Source organism: Pseudonaja textilis, chromosome Z (assembly GCF_049901715.1).
Source record: "Pseudonaja textilis isolate UNSWEBS1 chromosome Z, rPseTex1.2, whole genome shotgun sequence".
In the NCBI taxonomy this organism is placed as follows: Eukaryota; Metazoa; Chordata; class Lepidosauria; order Squamata; family Elapidae; genus Pseudonaja; species Pseudonaja textilis.
Window position 1 is genome coordinate 33,411,597 of NC_142008.1, and position 22,243 is coordinate 33,433,839.

General features: G+C 32.4%; 1 protein-coding gene across 2 annotated transcripts in view; it reads right to left on the reverse strand.

Moving 5' to 3' along the window:
- DGKB (diacylglycerol kinase beta) overlaps positions 1-22,243 on the reverse strand; it is a 279,608-nt gene that overhangs the window by 224,324 nt on the left and 33,041 nt on the right. For both annotated transcript variants that reach the window (XM_087918197.1, XM_087918198.1), the window contains exons 10-13: positions 19,545-19,662; positions 15,836-15,924; positions 13,573-13,689; positions 9,797-9,895 (exon numbers count right to left, since the gene is read on the reverse strand). In XM_087918197.1, coding sequence (XP_087774323.1) covers positions 9,797-9,895; positions 13,573-13,689; positions 15,836-15,924; positions 19,545-19,662 — 423 coding nt within the window. The remainder of the gene's footprint in view (positions 1-9,796; positions 9,896-13,572; positions 13,690-15,835; positions 15,925-19,544; positions 19,663-22,243) is intronic.

Below are 22,243 nucleotides of genomic sequence, written 5' to 3' on the forward strand. Positions count from 1 at the left end.
TATATTGCAGCAAAATGTTAAAAAGGATATCTAAATCCCATATAGCTTTTCCTGAGCCTATTTAAGCTAAATGGCTGTATTCAGGTATAGCAATGAAGAGGGAGGAGAAAGAGAGAGAGAGAGAGAGGGAAAGAGAGAGGGAGGGAGGGAGGGAGGAAAAAGAAAGGAAGGAAGGAAGGAAGGAAGGAAGGAAGGAAGGAAGGAAAGAAAGAAAGAAAGAAAGAAAGAAAGAAAGAAAGAAAGAAAGAAAGAAAGAAAGAAAGAAAGAAAGAAAGAAAGAAAGAAAGAAAGAAAGAAAGAAAGAAAGATTTGCTAATTTACTTAACTTTTTTTCTCATGTGGTGAAATGCAGAATCACCAAAAAATGTTCTTGGGCCATTTTCAATCTTTTCTTATCATGAATGTATGTTGGCATACATAAAGCAAGTAATCTGACTGAAGCTGATCTGAACCATAAATAAAGATTTTAAAGTTCCAAAATGCATGAACATCCAAACAACTTTCATCTGCATCTGTGAACACTTTTACATTATGCACCTCAGGAAGTGAAACTCCTAAAGGGGGTAGAGTTTGTTGGAGAAAAACAGTTTCAGCTACAAGATTAAAACTGTGAAAACACACACACTAATTAAAAACATTCCTGTAAAGGATTCTGAACATGCAACCAAACTGTTGAAAAGGAAGCAGTTCCTGTATCATTTTTCTATACATATTAAGTAATTATAGATGATAACACACCTTTATTTCATATCTGTTATTGTTGTATATATTTATATAAAAATAACTATTTTCCTAATATAGTGCACAACTTAGCACAAAATAGAAAAGGAATAATTCAAATACATCATAAAAAGACTACATCACAAAAAATAATTAATCTACAAATGTCTGAAAAGAATCTATATCTGAATTTTTGGAAGAATAAATCTGAAGACAATTTGGAGTTCAAGATGTTTTATATAAACACATGGCTGTAAATTTTACCTACAAAAATTAGGATTAGGCTAATAATAGTTCTTTGTTGAGTATGACCACTAATGTACTTGGTGAAGACAGTACAATGATCATTTGACATAAATAGTATTAGAATAAAATGTTGTTCAAATATTGAGGGACTAGACAGTAATTTAACTTAAAAACATCCCCAAAAACCAATCCTCCTGCATATCAGATAACTATATTATTCAAGAGGAATACAACTCCAAACACATTTATCAAAATCCAAGCAAACTAATCAGTTTTCTCAGCTTTACCCAAAAGGATTCCAACCACTCTTATAAAAATCGTTTCTAAAAAATAGTTCTTAGTTTCTATTTACCCATAAGATAATTCATATTGATTGCTCTAGCACATTTCCAAAAGTCATAAAATTAAAATAGGGCAAGATATTAAAAAGTAAAATTTATCAGAATAGAAACATCATGAACGCACACAAGTGCATCATGATTTCTGTTAAAGTACTATGAAAGTATGATTTGGTACACTAAAGTATATACCGTATTTATCGGCGTATAACACGCACAGGCGTATAACACGCATCTTCATTTTAAGAGGGAAATTTCAGGAAAAAAATAAGGGTAGCTCAGAACTTTTTTTTTATTAATATTATTACCACATATAAGGTAAATAATGTAAAAGGACAGTAAAAGCAACTGTTTTAACAAAAGAAACTTGGATATTTTGTTTTTACAAAAGTTTACTCAGAAATCACTATCTGGGAAACCAAGAAACACTTCATCTTCACTGCTATCTTCAAAATCGCAATGAACACTGCTGCTTTCACTGCTACTATCTTCATAAATCAGCTCATCTTCTTCACCATCCAAAGCATTACTTATGCCACATTTCTTAAAAAGATTTGATAACAATATCTTCTTTAACTGCGTCCCACGAAGTCTTTATCCACTGACAAACTTTTGAAATGCCAGGTCTTTTCATTCGCCCAGAATTCGTAATTTCATGTTGGTTTTCATCACACATGTATTTATTCCATTCTTCACGCATTAAGGCTTTGAAGGGCTTGTTAATGCAAACATCCAATGGCTGCAATTGTGATTTAAGTCCTCCTGGAATGACAGCTATTTCTGTTTTGCATATTTGAAATTCTCTCTTTGTTGGTTCTGTAAGATGAGATCTGAATGAGTCCAGTACTAACAAGGATGGCTTCTTTAACAAAGCACCTGGGCGCTTCTCCCACACATTTCTAATCCAAAGCTTCATGCCTTCTTCATCCATCCAACCTTTGGGATGAACATGCACCTGTATGCCACTTGGAATTTTCTCCTTAGGCAAAGTTTTCCTTTTAAAAATGACCAATGGTGGCAGCTTGTTTCCATCTGCAGTGACAGCAAGGACCACGGTATAATGATTTTTTCATGCCCTGAAGTTTTAATTGTTACTGTCTTGGCACCTCTTCCTTCCACAGTTTTGTTTGAAGGAACATCGAAGGTGAGTGGTACTTCATCCATGTTGCCTATTTGACCAATTTCAAAATTTTTTCTTTTCCTTTGTTTGATAATAAACTTATGAAAATGTATTATCTTCTCTTCATAATCATCCGGCATACGCTGGGAAATCCTGGTTCTTGTTCGCATCCGAAGCTCATGCCTCTTCATGAATCTTTGGCACCATGATGCTGTTCCTTTGAAATCATGTATTTGCAACTCTTTGCTGATTTTCACTGCTTGAATAATGATCATTTTTGTTGATAAAGCAATACCAGCTTTTCTATGATTTACTACAAATTCCTTCACCTGTTCTTCTAATTTTGGCCATTTAACAATACCGCTGCGAAAATTGCATTTTGTTTTTGATAATGTCTTGAGTTTTTCTTCCATTTTTCGCCACTCTCGTATTGTGCATTCTGTTGGTGGCTCTCCAAAATGCCTTGCTGCAACCCTATTTCCGTGTTGTTTGGCATATTCCACAACCTTCAACTTGAAAGCAGCTGTATATGCTCCACGCTTTTGTTTTAAATCCATTAGGGATACCAGTAGTAGGGAAATACCGTAAATACGGTTATGAATGCAGTTTTTTCAGCGTCAAAATGTCAGGATGAGTCACACTGCAGTGGTATACTTTTACCTAAGTTTAAATTAAAAAAAGAGTAAGGTACCGTAGTATCAGGGGGGTGTAAATTTGCATTCTGTACAACGCCAATCATAAGTAGTGAGGCATTTGCCAAACGTCAGTATTTCTTTGCCCCCACCCCACCTCACCTCCATCTCTTCCCTCACCTCACCTCCATCTCTTCCCCCACCTCACCTCACCTCCATCTCTTCCCCCACCCTACCTCACCTCCCTCAATCCCTCCCCTCCCCTCCCCAAAGAAAGGGTCTCCACTTACCATATTCATCAGCTGCCAGCGGCTGTGATAATATGCGGCGGGCGCAGCGCTGACATCACGTCACGACGCTGCGCCACCGCTAGGCACTATTGGGAACGGGATCCCTTAAAGAGGATTCCGCTCCTGGACATCGGCGTATAACACGCATACATCATTTGCCCCCTATTTTCAGGGGGAAAAAGTGCGTGTTATACGCCGATAAATACGGTAATGTTTTCTAAACATTTTAGTCAAAAAGAAGAGTCATAGCTACACATTTTCTGTTTTTGTCTTCTGATTGCTTACAGCTAGAAGACAAGTAAAAGCACAAGCAGACAGTTACTTTTACAGTTTTATGTTACTAATTGTTGTATGAGACATAAATTCTATTATACTTTTATGCCTGTAGTTGTACTACTTTGTTTTCTTATTCTTTGTTTCCCCAAATATTAGGCATAATTACCTGGAAACATTTCTATTCATTGTCTTATTCTCATAATAGATTAAAAAAAATAAAACGTACAGTTTAGAAATATGAGAATCTATGATTAATTCATTGAATCACAGTTCCACTATCACTTCAGAAATATGAATCAGGTTTCAATTTAATATTTCTCCCAGTTTATTATTCTACTACTAAATTAGTGCTTATGTGACATTTCCGGTTACATGAGAATTGAAAACCATTTCATTACAAACTGTATCAAAACATTAGTTCATTGTGTCTAGCAAACTGATAAATCTGGGTAAAATTCAGTTTAACTTACCAATGTCTAACATTTTAGGCTCGCTCTAGTATTAAACTTTATTCAAGCAAAGAAGTTAATCCCAAAGGTGCTTTTTCAAGAGACAACTAGATTTGTTTTTCTTTGAATGAAGACATTTCGCTTCTCATCCAAGAAGCTTCTTCAGCTTTGACAGGACTTTTGGGACAGCCATAACATGGATGACTGAGAATCTCCATAGACAAAGAAGTTAGTGAAAATTGCATAGTTTGGTCAGATTTATTTTAACTAGAAAAACAATACTCAGGGGGAAAAATGTTTTTCTGAGTTCTCTGTTTTGAAGAATTATTGATTATATTGACAAATAGAAAATGTCAATTTCACTTGCACTCAGTTATATAAAAAACTATATACTGTATTCACTAATAATCCTATTTATCTTACGACAATGTTCTGTTCTTAGTGTTGTTAAAATCTAATTCTGCCGCAATACAAAATATAGGATTGAATTAAATTAAAGTTTAAAGATATTGCCAGTCATCTTCACTGTAAGTGCTCATTTTATGGATGCAATTAATTGGATCCAATGAACAATTTCAGAACTGAGTTATCATGTTCCCCCTTCCCATATAATTAGAACATAATTACCCACAGGATATCAGAAAATGCAAAACCTTTCTTCTAACTGCATCCTCATTAAGAAACAAATCTCACAATGTACTCTTATTTTATCTGTGTAAATTAATTAAAATGTTACAGATATAAAAGGTGGATAGCAATAAACTGGATCTGACATCTATTAAAATTATCATTTGATATCTACATGCACAGTTTATATCTGAAAATTTCATTTCAGCCACAAACTCCATAATATACTACTACACACACAGTGTAAAATATGATAAACTGTCTAACAGAAGCATAAAAATAAAATCAGACATAATCTAACTAATCTAGGAAGTTTTACATCTTCACTACTGAAATACAATGCTGAAACATAATCTAAGGTGGCTGGATATTCAAAATCATGGGGCACCAATGAGAAGGCACGGACTCCCTACATCAGATCCTCGGGTCCTGCAGGATATAGCCATTCATATATTTTGGATAGCAAGAGGCATAGTCCGACTGGAAAAGAAGTTCTATATGAACTTGGTGTCAAGCCATGCAGAGTTTAAAGTTGTAAGCAATACCTTGAATTGAAGCTAGAAATACACTGGAAGCCAAGTCCTGGGCCATGCCCCTAAAGTCCAATGCATTAAAGAAAACTGTATTTAACCTGATTAGTCGATAGGCTGCTACATTTTGAATAAGAAAATTATCTTCAAGCCCTGTATACATTGTGTTACAATACTGTATTTAACCTGATTAGTCGATAGGCTGCTACATTTTGAATAAGAAAATTATCTTCAAGCCCTGTATACATTGTGTTACAATACTCTATGCATGAGTTAATAATAATTGTTACCTGGCAGGTTTTGATGAAAATGGCTTGCAATTTACACATTCACTGCAACCGTTCTAGCATGGATCATGGATCTAGGAGAACCTAGAATCTTATCCAGAAGAAAGCTGGAACTATGATCAAGCCAGATCAATCATTATCAGCTTTCTCTTGATGGGATTAAACCAGAGTTTTTTGTTTAATCATCCAGGCTCCATAGTTACCAGACATCAGGCCAGGATTTCCACTGCATCTCTGCTCTGACTTTGGATAAGAACTAGATGGGTATCCTGACCATGTTGATGATATCTCATACAAAATCACAGATTTCTTTCAATTGCTTCAAAGAGATCCTAGTAACATGGTGAAATTTAGACCCAAAGGCATCAACTGGGTATAACTTTACCTGACTCCAGCACCACAAAATTAAAATTTGGTAGGGCATGGACCAAAGGTATAAATCGGGGGTGTTTAAACTCAAGGGCCATGGATTGCTTAAATCTGGCCTGTGAGACCAACCTGGAAATATCAAAGGACTGGCCTGTGGTGCCTCTGCTGGTCAAAATGGGCCATATGGAAGCCTTGTGAGGCTCCCACGCAGCCCATTTTCAGCCTCCCTGGCCTCCAGCAGCACTCTACCACCAAAGACAGGTTCTGAACCCCATTTTTGGCTGGGAGAGTGCTGCAGGTGGCCATGGTTTCCAAAAATGAGGCATGGGAGACATCCCCTGTGCCCCATTTTTGTCAACAAAGTGCTGCAGGAGGCATCTGTCCTCTCTCCACCCACTCCCTGCCTCCACTCCCCCCTGCCACAGAGGAGAACTACAGTGCTGATTCGGTCCTCAAAGAAATCGAGTTTGACACCCTTGATATAGATAGAGTAATTCTATTTACATACTTGGTCTCCAGAAGTTTAAAACAAAAAAGATACTGATCTTTTTTCAGGTGTCTAACCAATTAGGGTCAGGAAAAAGATTTTATCTGCAAAATAACTCACAAATATATTACAGTAGCCTATAGAAGAAATCTTCATTCCCACATTTGAATGGGTGGGTACCTGAAAAGAGCCCCTAGATATGATTTGGCAAATGCAGTAAGAATAGAGGAGTAAGAATACTTTACCAATCTTTATCATCCCAATATAGTTTAAAAAATGAGTTCACACTTCAATTTTCTTCACACTAGTTTCTCTTTACTTATTTCATGTCCCACAGAGACTCCAAAAACAAGACTTTCTTTTGAAATTATGGTGCTATAACATTTTGCACAACATCAGACCTAGGAGAAAGATGCTGTTTGATCTGAAATGTGTAAGTCAAATGGAAGGTCTGCAAAATGTAATCAGGCTTTCAAACAGTGAATAGGAGCAAGATGAATTCTAGTCTGAAGGTTAAAACAACACAGGCAAACAGTACAGTTTTGAAGAAGCAGTTGTAAACAATAGTAAAGAAGTAAGCTAGAGATCAAGAGTTCAAGGAAACGCTAGAGTAATGTTTAGGATTTATATGTTAAAACCTTGTAGGCTTTATACATGGAAGATTACAATACACTTTCCATAACATTTTTAATTCAATATTTTTATGCAAATGACTACAACTGGATCCAGTTGATTAGCCTATAATGGAATGTAACTTTCTTGTGGAAAAAAACTGATTCTGAAAAAAATCTTTATTGTCAAAGAACCCAGGTCGAATACTTGCACTTATACTGCATTATCCTGCAACAGTACCATCAATGTGGAGCGGTTGTTTGATTTACAGTTTTGGAACAAGTTGTTGGAAATGATGTTGCCCCTGGTCATATCTTAGAGTGAGATACATTACAAAAATTTTTTCATTTTCCTCTGAAGAAGATTCCTCAAAGGGTTTTGACAGGAACCCACTTAATAATGACATCATTAGATGTGACCAGATGACATCTGATTACTTTGCAGAGAAGAGGTGTAGTGAATGTTCTACTGGTTATTATGAAATCAGTCTAGGAGTAACATCATTTTTCTATTCCCCCCCCCCCAGCTTTTTATAACATTTTCTTCAGTATTTGCACCATTATTTGATGGTTTCAGTAGCCGTATGGTTCAGCATAGCACTACTTGTCTGTGACCTGAAGTAATTTATCTACAGTATGTAACAACCATATTGGCTGTATGATCTACACACAATACATCTTGAATATGAAGACCATAAAAGAATTGTACAGCAATAATACATTGTATGTATTTCTTGTACTTACCCACAAAATATTAAATCGTCATACTTAAAATGAGCACATTTTAACTGTTCATTTAAATATACATGACAGGAAAAAAAGCTGGATGGATATTCTGTAATGAAGTAAAAAACCTGGCAAATGTATATCATGCAGCTTTGCTCATTTATTCAAAAATTTCATATTTCCATTTGGTGAAAATATCATGTTTCCTAATGTTAAGCATTATATACTTTTACTATATAATATGCTATTCCAAAAATACAGAATAATTTATCATATAATTAAGACTGACTTGTGCCTCCAAAAGAAGTTCATCTTTGGAATAATTTCCAATTATCTTTAATACCCAGACGCTTATATTTAAAGGTATCTTAATTTTAAATTCCATGTGAAAGTGAATACTATATTATAAGCTTCCTAGAATATATTTGGTTATAGTTGGTTAGCCATTGAATTCTATCCAATTGAACCAGTGACTTATCCCAATTAAGTAGTCCATCAGACTTCAATAAATTATTTTAGGATGACAGCATAATCTGAGAAATGGGTACAGAATCTTACTAAATAATTTTATCTCCCACTGATTACCATTCTAAAATCAAATTTGCTGCCATGCAATTGTTGTGGCAACCCAGGAATTCCGAGGGGGAAGAGTGAGAGGGAGGGAGGGAGGGAGGAGGAGGAGGAGGAGGAGGAGGGAGAGAGAGAGAGAGAGAGAGAGAGAGAGAGAGTTTTTGTTCATCCATTTAGACAGAAGAATACTAATATTGGCAATCAATATTATTTATATTATAGGTAACCCTTGACTTATAACAGTTCATTTAGTGACCGTGCAAAGTTATAACGGCTCTGGAAAAAGTGAGTTATGACTGTTTTTCACACTTAGCAATTGTTGCAACATCCCTATAATCACTTGGCAACTGATTGTTACCTTTTATGGTTGCAATGTCTTGGGGTCATGTGATCCCCTTTTGCAACTTTCTGACAAGCAAAGTCAATAGGGAAGCCAGATTCACTTTACAACCATGTTACTAGTTTAGCAACTGCAGTGATTCACTTAACAACTGGGGCAAAACTCACTTAATTGTCTCATTTAGCAACAGAAATTTGAGGCTCAATTCTGGTTTTAAATCGAAAATTATCTGTACTTTATCCATGGATTTTATACTTATTATGTTAACATGAGTTAAATGTAGCAGTACATAGTGTCATTTATAAAATGCAAAAGGAGAGATTTATACTTTATAGCAGGCCAAGCAAGTATAGTCATCCATTTGTTGTGTTTTTACTGTGATTTGTATAAATCTTGATTTAAAGATTTAAGATTAAATCCTAATGTCTTCTGTTTGTGTATTCTGACATGGAAAACTAATCATAGTATACATTGCACTGAATAATTTTTTTGTAAACAATGAAATTTATTGTTCCATATAGCAACATAAAATATGTAATGTAGATATGTTGTTGCTGCAAGGACAATGTCATTATTTCAGATTAATTCTGGTTGAAATCAGAGTCCTCACTGTTAATGTCAACTCCCAAAAAATATTCTTATAAAATTCTAGAAAGTTAGATATTTGGGGAAGCCAGTTCCATAAACGACAAAGGATATATACATATTCTAATTTTACAATGGCTGGTAAATTTGAGTAATGAAAGCACAGTAGGCTTTATTTTCACAGAGGCAGGCATTCTTTCTATGGGTGTTCATTATACATTTGTTATTGTTTTGTTTGTTTTCACATCTAATGACCACAGTGATCAAGATTCTATAATGCAAGTAGATATGGCCCCATCACAAAAATAGGCAAGACTATTTTATGGAATTTCTTACTTTTGTTTCTTTTTGGGAAAGAATTGCTTTACTTGCAAACAAATACTAGCTCTAATTCTCAATGTTTGCTGAATTTTAATATAATCAGAAGAGCATTTAAGGACTGCAAAAAAGCATTTGAGAGGATACTATGACAGTTATGTATCAAAAGGACATTAATTTATTTTTCATATTTTGTAATTTCCATTGTCAATCAATTCTGGTTTTTAAAGATTTAAATGCAACATGATATGTTAAAATGTACAAAGACATCTTACCAATACTACTGGACAGATTGAGGTAGGAGGTAGAATGTGATTCTTCAGAATACCACAATCACATTCAGGCTTTAGATGTGAAGCACACTTATTATGTAGCTGTTACAAAAAAGTGATAAAAATATTACTATGTATTAAAACATCAATGAATTTAAATGTGGCCAAAACAACATTAGAATGTACTATGTTTCAAAATACTAAAAAGACTCAAACCCAACAATCACAGAAATCTCTGTTATATTTTTATAACCAAAGCTTAACTGTTAAAGGAAAAAGATTATAAAGTCACCATCTTTAAAGGCTCTTGTTAACAATGATGACATAAAACTAAAATAACTACATTCTATTGTATGTTTTCATATATTTCTATATCATTTGTTTGAGTGGATGTATCTCTGCATAATCTGCCTTTTATATAGAAGCTGTAGGCAATTTATATTGGGTTAAGGTCATTTAACACCAGAACAAATTATGAGATACATTGTGATGAGAGAAAACAGAGATGATTACAGTAAAGGACTTTTTGTGTATTGTAACAAACTAGAAAAAAAAACCTGCTACTCAAACAGAATCCACATGCCTTTTTTAAAAGCAGTAGCACTTAAAACTTATATGCTGCTCCATAGTGCCTTACAGCACTCTCTGAATGACTTACAAATGTTAGTATTTTGCCCCCAACAATCTGGGTCCTCATTTTACCAATCTCAGAAGGATGGAAGACTGAGTCAAAAAAAAAAAAAATCTCCTTGCATTCTAGTAATTTCTTTTCGAGATAAGGATTTTTAGGTTTTTTTCAATTATTGTTATTTCTGTAACTATTGCTGCTGTTGCTGCTGATGGTAACAGGTTAAAAGTTAATATTTTGTTTCACGTGTATAGCTAATGCTATCATCCTTGTGAATAAATAACTCACAGACAGGATGAGATTGCTGCCAGTCCACATTTTTCATCAGCCAACTGGGTAAAATATTGCATACATAAACATCATTACATATACACAGATATACAGAAAAGGAGGAGGAAACAGCATTTATGGATCTTCTGGATATGCAAATGTATTCAATAATATTTACTAATTTAAACCAATAGGGGAAAAATCAGAATGTGTTGTGTTGTTGATTAAAAGACAAGTAAACAAAAGCTATTAGCACAATCTTAAACATGTTTAATGAAAAATTAGTCTCATAATTAAACCTTTGAATTTTTAAAAATGTTTTAATTGGAATCTTACAATATAATCCTAAGCATGTCTATTCAGAAGTAAAGCCTTCATAGATCAAATGAAATTGTGACTAAAGTAGTGCAAATAGTACTGAAGATTAAAGATGGAAATCTAAAGACACTTACCTGAAAAAAGCCAAATACTATTTACTTGAATTGAATAAATAGAGAAATGCATTGTAAAATTGAAAACAAGACTTTTTGACAACTTTTGATCATGTATAATTTGCTCAGGCTTTTCACCTACTGTATGGAGCTTCATTGATTTTATTAGTATTTATAGTGTAGATATTTTATTATTTTTAATGTTCTATATTGTCATTTTGTTTTAATGATGTAGAAATATTTATAATAAATAAAATATACACAAAAATGAACTATAAAAGCATTAAATGACTACCAATTAATATCTAAATAAAATGATTTGCAAATATATAATTGTTGACTAACATGAGGTAGATAATTTAGCCCCTGTGTTCATTTGCCATTAATTAGCATAGTTTTATATCAATATTTTTTGCTATCAGATATGCTAGTTTTAATTACTGGGAAATATCCTAACAAATTAGGCATATAAATTGGATGTTTCTCATTTATACAACATAGTTAATAAGTAGCACATAAGTATTTGCTTTAACAGGTGATCGTCCTCAATACAGTAAAATATGTTGTCTAGCAGCTGTTCCATAAATCACTATTCTCTAGTTTGAATGAGTGATTTAATTTTCTTTGGATAATTTATCCATGTTTATGATACGAGATTGATATATCAAACTTATGAAATATTAGTTTAAATATGAAATATGCACCTTTTGCCAATTACATATTCTTTAGAGACAGAGATCTAGCAAAAGATAATTTGACTGCTGTATTTTTGAATTGGAAAATGATTGGCAACTAATAACATCCCTGTATACATTAATCATTACTGCAAAAATACCTTTTTCTGCCAGTTTCCTAGCAACAGAAAAGAAGTATAGCATTTTTTTTCCCATTAAGTACCGAAGTTTTATTGTGGTTGCCCTATAATCTAAAACATTGTTATGTTAATTCTCATTTTTGGTAGTAAAATCACATTTACTATAATTAATGTACATTAATCCATATACCATCCAATCAAAGCATTGTTACATATGAGGTGATAATTAACAGTTCTCCTGCTTAGTAATATGCTATCAACAGCTTAATCTTCTTATTAGGTAGAACTGATCTTTGAGAAAACAAGTAAGATGTAAAAGGAATTGTTTAATATTATATTACAGAATGGATAACCATATTATAGAATAACGTTACAGAAATTAATCTGTTATCAATGGATACATAACTGTGATTATTGTTTCTATCACAAGTACTCAGGATATATTCTTTACTCTTTCAGAAAATTCTTTGAATGTTTTTTTCCTAATTTATAAAAATCATATATTTTAATGATCTTTATTTATTTTTATTAATCCAAGACATTGACAAGCTGCACCAAAACCACCAGGTTCTAATACACTATTTATTTCTTCAAAAAACTAGAAGTTGCTTGGGCTTCAGAATGATTTTTAATTAAAAAAATAATGAAAAGTGGAAATCCAATGATGCATTTTGAAATATTTTAATAGATGGAAGAAATGTCAAAGTTAACTGCACTAGTTAAGCACAAGAATGTAAACAGTTTTATAGTTAGTTGCTTCTGGGGGGGAAATGAAATATTATTGTTATAGAAATGACTAGCAATTATTATTAAGTATAACTAAAAAGTCGATTCTATAACTTTATTATATGTCTTACTGCACTAAAAAGTTGGAAGTCACTGCTTTTCATTTCTTTCCTTAATTTCTTTTTTATTTATTTTCTTTATCCAGTTTCCTTTTCCTCTATTTTCAGTCTTTATTTCTATTTCCATTTTATGTTAAGAAAAAAAACACTATTATATATGTTCGAGTAGAAATCATCTTGGATATTTCAAAGCAATTACCTTGGAATTAATGAGGCAAATAGGACAGGTAGGTGTTTAACTTGTGTGCTTTTGTGCATGTGTAAAGGAGCATTTATTCTGATGTGGGAATGGCAAGTATTAGATTTGTTTGAAAAAGTTATTTTAGGGTACAGGAATGCTTTGTATTTTGTTTGACATTTGGTTATGATGTTATTTTTTATTTTTGTATTTTATTAGTACTTTATTTTTGTCTGCTGGGTATATATTTATTATAAATATGAACAATTAAAGCAGTCTGAGAGGCCTTTTTGTGTGTGTAAATGAGAAACCTGTTCATTTTAAAGTCAATTTTTAAAATCCAAATGAATTAAAACTCACCTTATCAACAAAGAGAGGTTGCTCCATTTTTTTAATGTCATCATAAGTAATTTGTGTCATGCTACAACTGTACATTTGCAATTATTTTTAAATACTTTGGTGCTAACATTTATGCATGTTTATTTCTTTATTTATCAATCCTAATTGTTGCCATTATTAAAATATTAATTTTTTTTAGTAGAAGTAACTAGATATAATGCTATAATATCTTAACTTTAATTTCACTATTATTGATATTCCTGCTAATACTTACTGTGATTTGGCACCAGACACAATGTAAGCCGGTCAATCCTTGGTAACATTTAATAGTTTTATGACATTTATCACATTTTGTTGGACAATTTCCTTCCACCCAAAAGTGATGCATAACCTAGAAAAGGGCAAAGGAAAAATTATTTTTACGACAATTTGTACCAAATAAACCACTGCCACATAAAAAAATATTATAAGTTCAATAGTTAATGCACTGAAATAAACAGCAGATTAATACCCAGGAGTTTAAAAAAATGACAATATATCTTACGAAATAGTAAAGCAATACATCTTACTAAATAATAAAACTCTCACTTGCCTTTCAAATTTTGGAGAAAACATTCTCCAGGTAAATTATTAATCCTGAGTATCTGCTTATTCTTCTTTCCCAAAATGGAAAGAAGAATAACAACTCCAAAAAATTACCCCCTTTTTTTTTTAAATAGGGGATACTATACTTTAGACATCCTGCAACATTTAGAGTGTAAAAGAGTTAGGTAAGAACTTTAAATTGACATTGGAGACTACACTGCTCCCTCAACAGTAGCAGAAAAACATTCTTTCTTTTTTTACTGCAAGATAGGAACTATTGCATCCTGTTTTCTTCAATCTGTATTCTTCAGTAATGTTGATAATTCTTCAAAAAAAACCCCAACAACTACAAACTGGCAATTCTGGGAACTCCAATTCTAATGCCTCTAGAGGTCCAAAATTTCAGATATTTAACAACTTGCTCAGAAGAAAGTGCAAAATCTAGCCTTCTGTTTCTATATGCATGGGATTTAAAGAAATTTCAAACTAGCTACCAGGACTATATCAGGAAGGCATCCTGAATAAAAATGTCCAAGGACACATCCAGATAGCTGCATTAAATATAACTGTTCACTTCATGACCTGGCATAAACATATGTTGGATAAACATTGCTGATCTCTTAAATTGAGCCTGGAAAGTGGGGTTGTCCTTATTGACTTAACATGCAACAACTTAATAAATTTAACTTATGGACTTATTTCCTTTTCCATTAAACATCATTTGCTGATGAGAAAAACAATCACCAATGCTCTCCTTAACAGGAGCTATCATACAGATTTGGCAAACATAGCTAAGTATTTAGTACCAGTAAAGTGGCCACACTATTTAGTATCAGGTACATAGATTTTTGCATCTGGGCTAGTTCTGAATACAGGTTTAGAATAATGATGAAATCTATCTCCCAAAATACCTGAGAAATCACGGTTATGGAAGAGTGAGAGCTCCACTATAACCAGTTCTATAAGGGAACAGGAGAAATGGCAGCATCAAAAAGTAATCTCTGGGATAGGCAAAAAGTTGTAGCACTTTGTCCTCCACCAGTATAATAAAATAGTAAAAAGTAGAAGCCACAAAAAATCCCTTGACAGCAGAAAAATGTAATGCCGTCACTGGTGACAGACTCAGCAACACTGAGATAACAAACCTGGATCCCTTTCCTAGTCAACTGACCTTCATTGCAGCAGAAGATTAACTTTCAGAGTTCTTGTTTTTTAAAAATGGGGTTTATGCTCTTTTTAAAGGAATGCTAAATTTCTGTACTGTGTGTAAGGATTAAAATGCCGAGTTCTAGCCAGCACCTCAAAATGCATTGGTCAGATATTAGACAGACAGATGCTCTGTAGAAACCTGGCACCCAGCATCTCCTGCAGCCAAAACTAAATGGGCAGTGATCAATGTTCAGAGACTGGAAAAGTGCCGTCATGAAGCTGAAAATGACTCACAGAAATCAGGTATATCCATGAATGCAATAAGTCACATCAGTGATGATGAAGCATGCTATACAACATCTATAAAAATTTTATGTCAGAAGAAGATGCAAAACACTGCTTTAACCCAAGAAGAGTAAAGGACTTTTTAAAGTGCTTCAGCTGAGGGCTAAAGATGAGATGAAACTTCAGTATAAAAAAATGAATGCTGCTATATATGATTGCCAGAGTTATGGAGGTATGCAGATTAATCTCAAATCTCCAGGAATGTTGAGTAATGGAATCATCAATGGAATCATCAATAACATTATGTCTTAGGTTACTGTAAAATCTCATAGAGAATGTTATGCCTCTATTTACAAAGCTATTAAAGCTATATTTAGCACACATAACTGATATATCCATATCCATATATACATTGTCATACATATATAAGTATATTACAGTCACAAATGCCTTGTATATACAAACACACATGTATACAGAGGCACATGAGAATTCCACAGACTTGAATGTCGGCTTACTTCAGTATTCTTTTTTGATTTCACGTATGTTTTGATACAAGATGCTGGTGCTCTTGAGACACATCGTTCATGGACAGTGTACTTGCAAACTAAAAGAAAAATATACTTATCATGAGGAGTTTTGCTAAATAAATATGAATTTTCAATGGCCTATTAACTACTCATTCTTCTACAATTTACCTACAAGAATTATATCCAATTAACTCTGAAACAGAAAAGACTGTCCAGTAAAGAAAATAACATTAGCAGAGTTGGAAAAGAATCTAAGAGTAGTCTTCAATAATAACTTTTGATTAAATCAGCCCTCACTAAGCTGTTCACAATAATTCTGAATTCAAATCAAATAAATAGAAGAAATGTAATTGGCAAATGCCAAATGTTTTTCCGTCATTTGCCAAGATGAAGAAATCTATATTTTCTAAACTATAGGCATGAAAGCAGCTGGTACAACAGAATACGAAAGGCAATGAATTTGTCTTTCTCTAAATGGCTAATTAGTCTTGTTTCCAGATAGTAGCTTGCTTGCTTATTTATTTATTTTTGATTTGTTGTCAATATCTTCATTTCAGCAAATTAATTCCAACTATTGCAAACTTCACTATTTTCTAGGAAATACAATGTCATCTTCCTTTTCCATTCTGATAAGATTCAGATTTGATTTCACAAAACATCAACATTTTTGAATTGATCGAATTAAGATGAATGTGTCTCTGTGACAAAGATTTAACATTACATTGGCAAAGAGTAATGTAATTATAGCAGTTGAGTTTGTCTCAGAGAAATCATTGCCTTATTTATTAAAGAACCAACGTAAATTAAAATAATAAAGTAAAATTGTAAGAGATAATAAAATATCTCTTCCCGTTTACAAATGCTGCTGCCTCTCTTTTTCTTCAACTGAAACTAAAGCGTCAGGAAGAGTATCCTGCCTTTAATGCTCCACTCAGTCACCTCTGACTCTATTTGAATTAAGGAACTATAGGATTGCAAAAAGAAAAGAAAAAAATAAGAACATGCTATACAATCAAATCTAGTACTATGGAAAGCTATTAATCAATAGACCAAAGAAAGCAACTTAATTGATGATTAGAGAAGGCCATACCTAAAGTCTCTGGAATGTTTTGTTTACCACAGCATTATAAAATTTCTACCAATATCTCAGAAATAATAAATTGACTATTTTAACTGGCAATAAGGAATCAGAGGAGTTTATCCTTAGCCAATGATGCCCATAGATGGATGGAAGGCACTTAATAGTGTATTTTAATTTTCAAAAAATTAACACAATATAAAACAGGAAGATGCAAACAGAAAGAGAATATATCATTTTCTTCCAACTCTTTCCTTCCCTTAGCTGCATTCTAAAGTGGATAAGACTGAAGGATGATAGATCTTCAAGTGACTATGTTCACAATGTTGACAGGGATTAAAGCAAAGTTCTCTGTGAAGCTGCATTTTAAATTAGTGTCCTTGCTTCTAAGAATAGATGTGTTTTTATCTATATCTGCATCAAAGAATAAACTTTTGTTTTTTTTTCATGCTTCATCAGGAGAATAGTACGTAGAGGAGAAATAAAGTTATCACTAAATAAAAAAAAAACAAAGCTAAATGAGGGACAAAAAAGATTAAGTGCTATGAGGGACCATGAGAAATACCTCAATGGACAGATTATGCTGAATTTTTGTATTGATTTGATGTACTACATTATATTAATGGCAAAACACACTTCATTGAAATGAATCATAGTTACCTCACCTGTCTACTGTTAATAAGCATTAAAACCTGTCTTTTAATGAGAATTTAAGAGGAGATCCTGAATTAGAAGGTTATATATGCCATTGGCTTTCTGATATGCCCAAGTAATAGAAAGATTTTGAAATTGGTAAAATGGAATTTGATGTGGAATTGGGTACAAATGATTATCATATTATTGCTAAAATCTAAAAAACCTACCCTTACTAAAATGGAAACATTATGATAATCTGGGTAAATTTCTGGTACAGTGAAAATGTTTCCAATCTGAAAGTACATTTTTTTAATCTTTTGTGAACATGTAAGAAAGCTAGAGAATATATGTATTCTGATTCTGAAGATTTTAAAAGTAAATCTATGACTAAAACCAGAGCCTTTCCCTTTGGGATAATGAACAAACAGCTTGAGAAATGTTGTTGACGTTTGTTTTTATATATGATAACAGCAGAGCTTACAAAGGTGGAAGGATTTACAAATGTCTACATTGGACAAATGGATAGTTAAACTGATGGAATTGACAGAGGGGAAAATTGACAGCTTCCAAGACTGACTAATTTTAATTTTACCTAGAAAAGTTTCTTTGACTTTTTGCAAGAAACTGAGAGAAATGAAACTTTTATTTTGGCATTAGATTATTAGAATGATGTGGAATTATAAAGTAAAATAGTCTATTGTTGCATGTTTATTAAATTTATATCTGTATCAAAGAAAACCTGGAAGTTACTCTTTTTCTTCTTGCTTTATTTTTTTTCTGCACTTTTATCTTACTTTTTGCTAATTTTTCATTTTTTTCTATTTTCTTTTTCTTTGCTTTAATTTTACTCCTGTTGTTAAAAATTAATAAAACTGTAAATATAAAAAGTAAGCATTAAAAGAGGACTAGAAGATCTATGTTGTTTTTATTTTTCTAGTAGACAATAATGTGCCTGTAAGCAGAATCTGGTTCAAGAGTCATTTAGTAAGGTGTACAGCACCTGGTCCTGAAGTTTGAGTTCCAGAATTAAACTGAGCTCACAGGCTTTTCATACAACAATTTGCAGTAATGAAATTGTGGAAGCTATCTTCATTTCAGAAGTAATTAAGAATGGAAGGAAAACTATTTTGTCAGTGCTGTTGTTAATTCAATTAAAATCAGAAACTTTTTTTTCTGCCCACCTTTGTATTTAAAGATCAGGGAATGAATCATGATGGGATGGAAAGAATAAGAAATAAGCTTATTACTAAAACAAAATAAATAAATAACAAAGCTAAATGAGGGAGAATAAAAAAGACTGAAATAAAGAAATACAATATAAGGTAAAACAAACCCTGGCATTTGACTTACTTAAAATCTAATCTGAGTACTTTAACAAATATAGACATTATTTGATAAATTGACAAAATAAGGCAATGGCTAAGCTTGCAGGGTCATGATTTCTAGCTCAGCAATACCATTTAAATGCTAAAATATACCCAGTAAAAGATATGGTTTTAATCCTCTATATAGAGTGATACAGAAACCATTTTTTGACTGGCAGAATTATTCTACTCTGGCAGAGTCAAACTTAACTGTAAGCCTCTTTCCATATAGTTTGCTAAATATGACTTTTAGACTCATTATGACATTTTCCCCATTTTGCTTAGCTTTGTGTGTGTGTGTGTGTATGTCTGTGTGTGTGTGTGTGTGTGTATGTGTGTGTGTATCTATTTGTTACATCCACATGAATCAATATACAGTAATTGTTTTATGTGTTTTATTTTAATGTGTTACACTGAATATTTACAAAGGGTGTGAACAATTGCGCACAGAAGTTTGGGTAGCACCCAAGTACAATATTTATCTTTATTGTCTCATTTAAGGCTATTCACAATGGCCTAATCTAAAAACTCTTGGTTCAAAAAACCATGTGCTCTTATCAATCATTTTATCCAGGTAACATTCAAAGCATTAGCAGAAACAACCAGGATGCATACTCACACGAACAAGAGAGACCCTGTTTGCCTAATCCTATGAGAATATTCAAACAGAGATTACAGTAGGCAGGCTTGTTAAAGTGTTTTAGTCTCCATACATGCTGTCCATCATCCTTCACATTCTGCAGAACACATAAAAAGAAATAGATTTAATTTAATGGCATAAACAGAAAAGTTTTTAAGTGCCAATAAAAATTGAAATTGACTCAAGAACATAAAAGACAATCTGCTTCTTCATTTATTAATTTTCAAGAGATTACAACATAATTTTGCCAAACAGATATGTAGAGATATTGTTGCAAAAATGGAAGACAGAGTGGTGAAAACTCTAAAAGTTTTTAGCATAAATGGTTAATAAAATGATTTGCCTAGATAACATGCACACAACCATATTCTAAAAGATAGGCTATATATGCCTAGGGTTTATTCTGCTACAGTTTATTCTGCTACAGCTACAAATTCAAGGGTCCCTTGCTGCATAGGGCTTTATGAAAAAAATATTATTTTAGTACTGGCTTTTATCTTTATCATAGGTTATGCATGAATAATGATTAATAATGATCAAGATTTAATGAAAACACCCTAATTAAAACATCTTTACTTAGGTAAAACTAAGTATAATAAACAAAAAGTCAAGAAGACAAGGCTTTCATAATAAAACATTTGTCTATTAAATAGAACCTGAATTAATTGAGGACTATACGACTATAACTAGTAAATTGCTGCTGTTTATTTAAAACAATGGCCACTATATATGAACAGAACATACGGACCAATCTAGCGGGCATAAAATACAATATATTCATTTAGAAGATAGCGTATTAGACTTCCTATCAAAGTGTTGATCAAGGGATCATGGTCTCTTGAAACTTCTTATACTTTTTTCAAGATCTTAAAAAAAACCCTTGCATTTTTACATAACGTTCTGGAATTTAAAATAATAAATACAATAAAACGCAATCTTTAAGCCTAGCATGTCTTATCCCATTTCAGTGTGGGTCTTGACTACATATAGATTTCCCTTCAATATTCTCTTGAGTAAACATTTTAAAAATAATTTTCTCTGATCATTATTAAATCAAGTGCTTAGAGAAATGGAATGTTTCATTGCTAAAAGAAAATGGAAGTGCTTTTACTTCACTATATTTAGTTATGTTGAAATAAAAGAAACAATGCAGTTGTTAATGAAATGAGAATGTAGAATGAAGATTAATATCAGCAACCTATAATAATTACTGATTTTGGAAAATCAATGAGTTGTACCAAAATATGGACTTGACATTTTATAGATAACACTAGCTTTATAAAATCTAGGGTTTAATTTTACAAAGTAAAAAAAAAAATGCTATTGATGTTAAAGAGTGGATTCAATAGTTCCTTATTAATTTTTAAATGTATTTACATTATAAAAACAAGAATATGAATGAATACATTTCTATTTAATTATATATGAAAACATTGAGCGATCCATATTACTATATCAAACTCTTTTTTCTTCAGTTCATTTTATTGCCCACAAGTTCAATCTTTTTAAACTTTAAAAAAAATGTATTTAGTTATATAGAGTTGGTATTCTACTTACTGTATTTTTGTTATTCTATTTCACCAAAAATATTACTTTACTATAATATACATTTAACTATGTATCAACTTTTTAAAAAATGTTTACAAGCAACCTAGGTTTGAACAGGTTTCATTCCTAAATCTATCTTTAACTCAACTTTGTATATAAATCGGAACTGGTATTTATTACTATTACTAAAAATGGAAGTTCTTGACTACCTTGAGTCAAGAACTGCTGAAAATCACTAAAAGCAGATTGTACGTTAAAATTGTACGGCTCCAGTTGTTCATGAAAATATTTCACAGCTTTACCAATTTTTCCTCAAGGAAGGAGATGATGCCAGACATCATTTTCAGAAGAAGACAGGGCATTGGAATGCCATAAATCGGATATTCTTAACCCAGAAATTGTTCTCTGCCAAATGCCAATGCTATAACATGAATTTTTATAACTATCTCATATTATAAAAATATTACTATCCAGAATGAATTACACAGAATACGTTATTATAAAATATATTCTGTATAATTCATTCTGGATCTAATATTTTACTTGTTTCTTGTTAAGTTTACTGGAAATGTGCTTGGGCCATTTACTGCACTAAAACATTGAACACATAGCCAATTGACATGGATTTGAGAACATTCCTGGTAGCAAAAATGTTTCATGCCTCAAAAACATAAGGCTTTGATCGTGCGGTTATTTCCATATCGAAGTGGTCAATCTCTGGATACATTTGGACACTGGAAAATTATATACTGAAGTTAATGGTTGCATTATGTTTTCATTTTTCAGTTTAAAGGAAGACTGTTTATACAACTTCTTCACTTAATGGAAATTCTGCAAAGTGCATTCAGACAAATATAATCAACTCTCATTTTAATTTAATACACTTTATTGTATTTGATATGGCTGCCCATTCTAAAATACTCTGAGTGGCTTACAAAATCCAAAATAATTAAAACAGTTAAAATTCACATACACAACTTGGTAACTTTTATTACAAAGTACAAGTTAAACTCTTTATTTAAACTTTGAAAGGAAGATAAATAATAGCAAGATCTTATTTACTTGCTCAAACAGACTAGCATGCCCAACCTGAGGACAGAATTAAACATGCCATCAGTTTTGAGTCATTG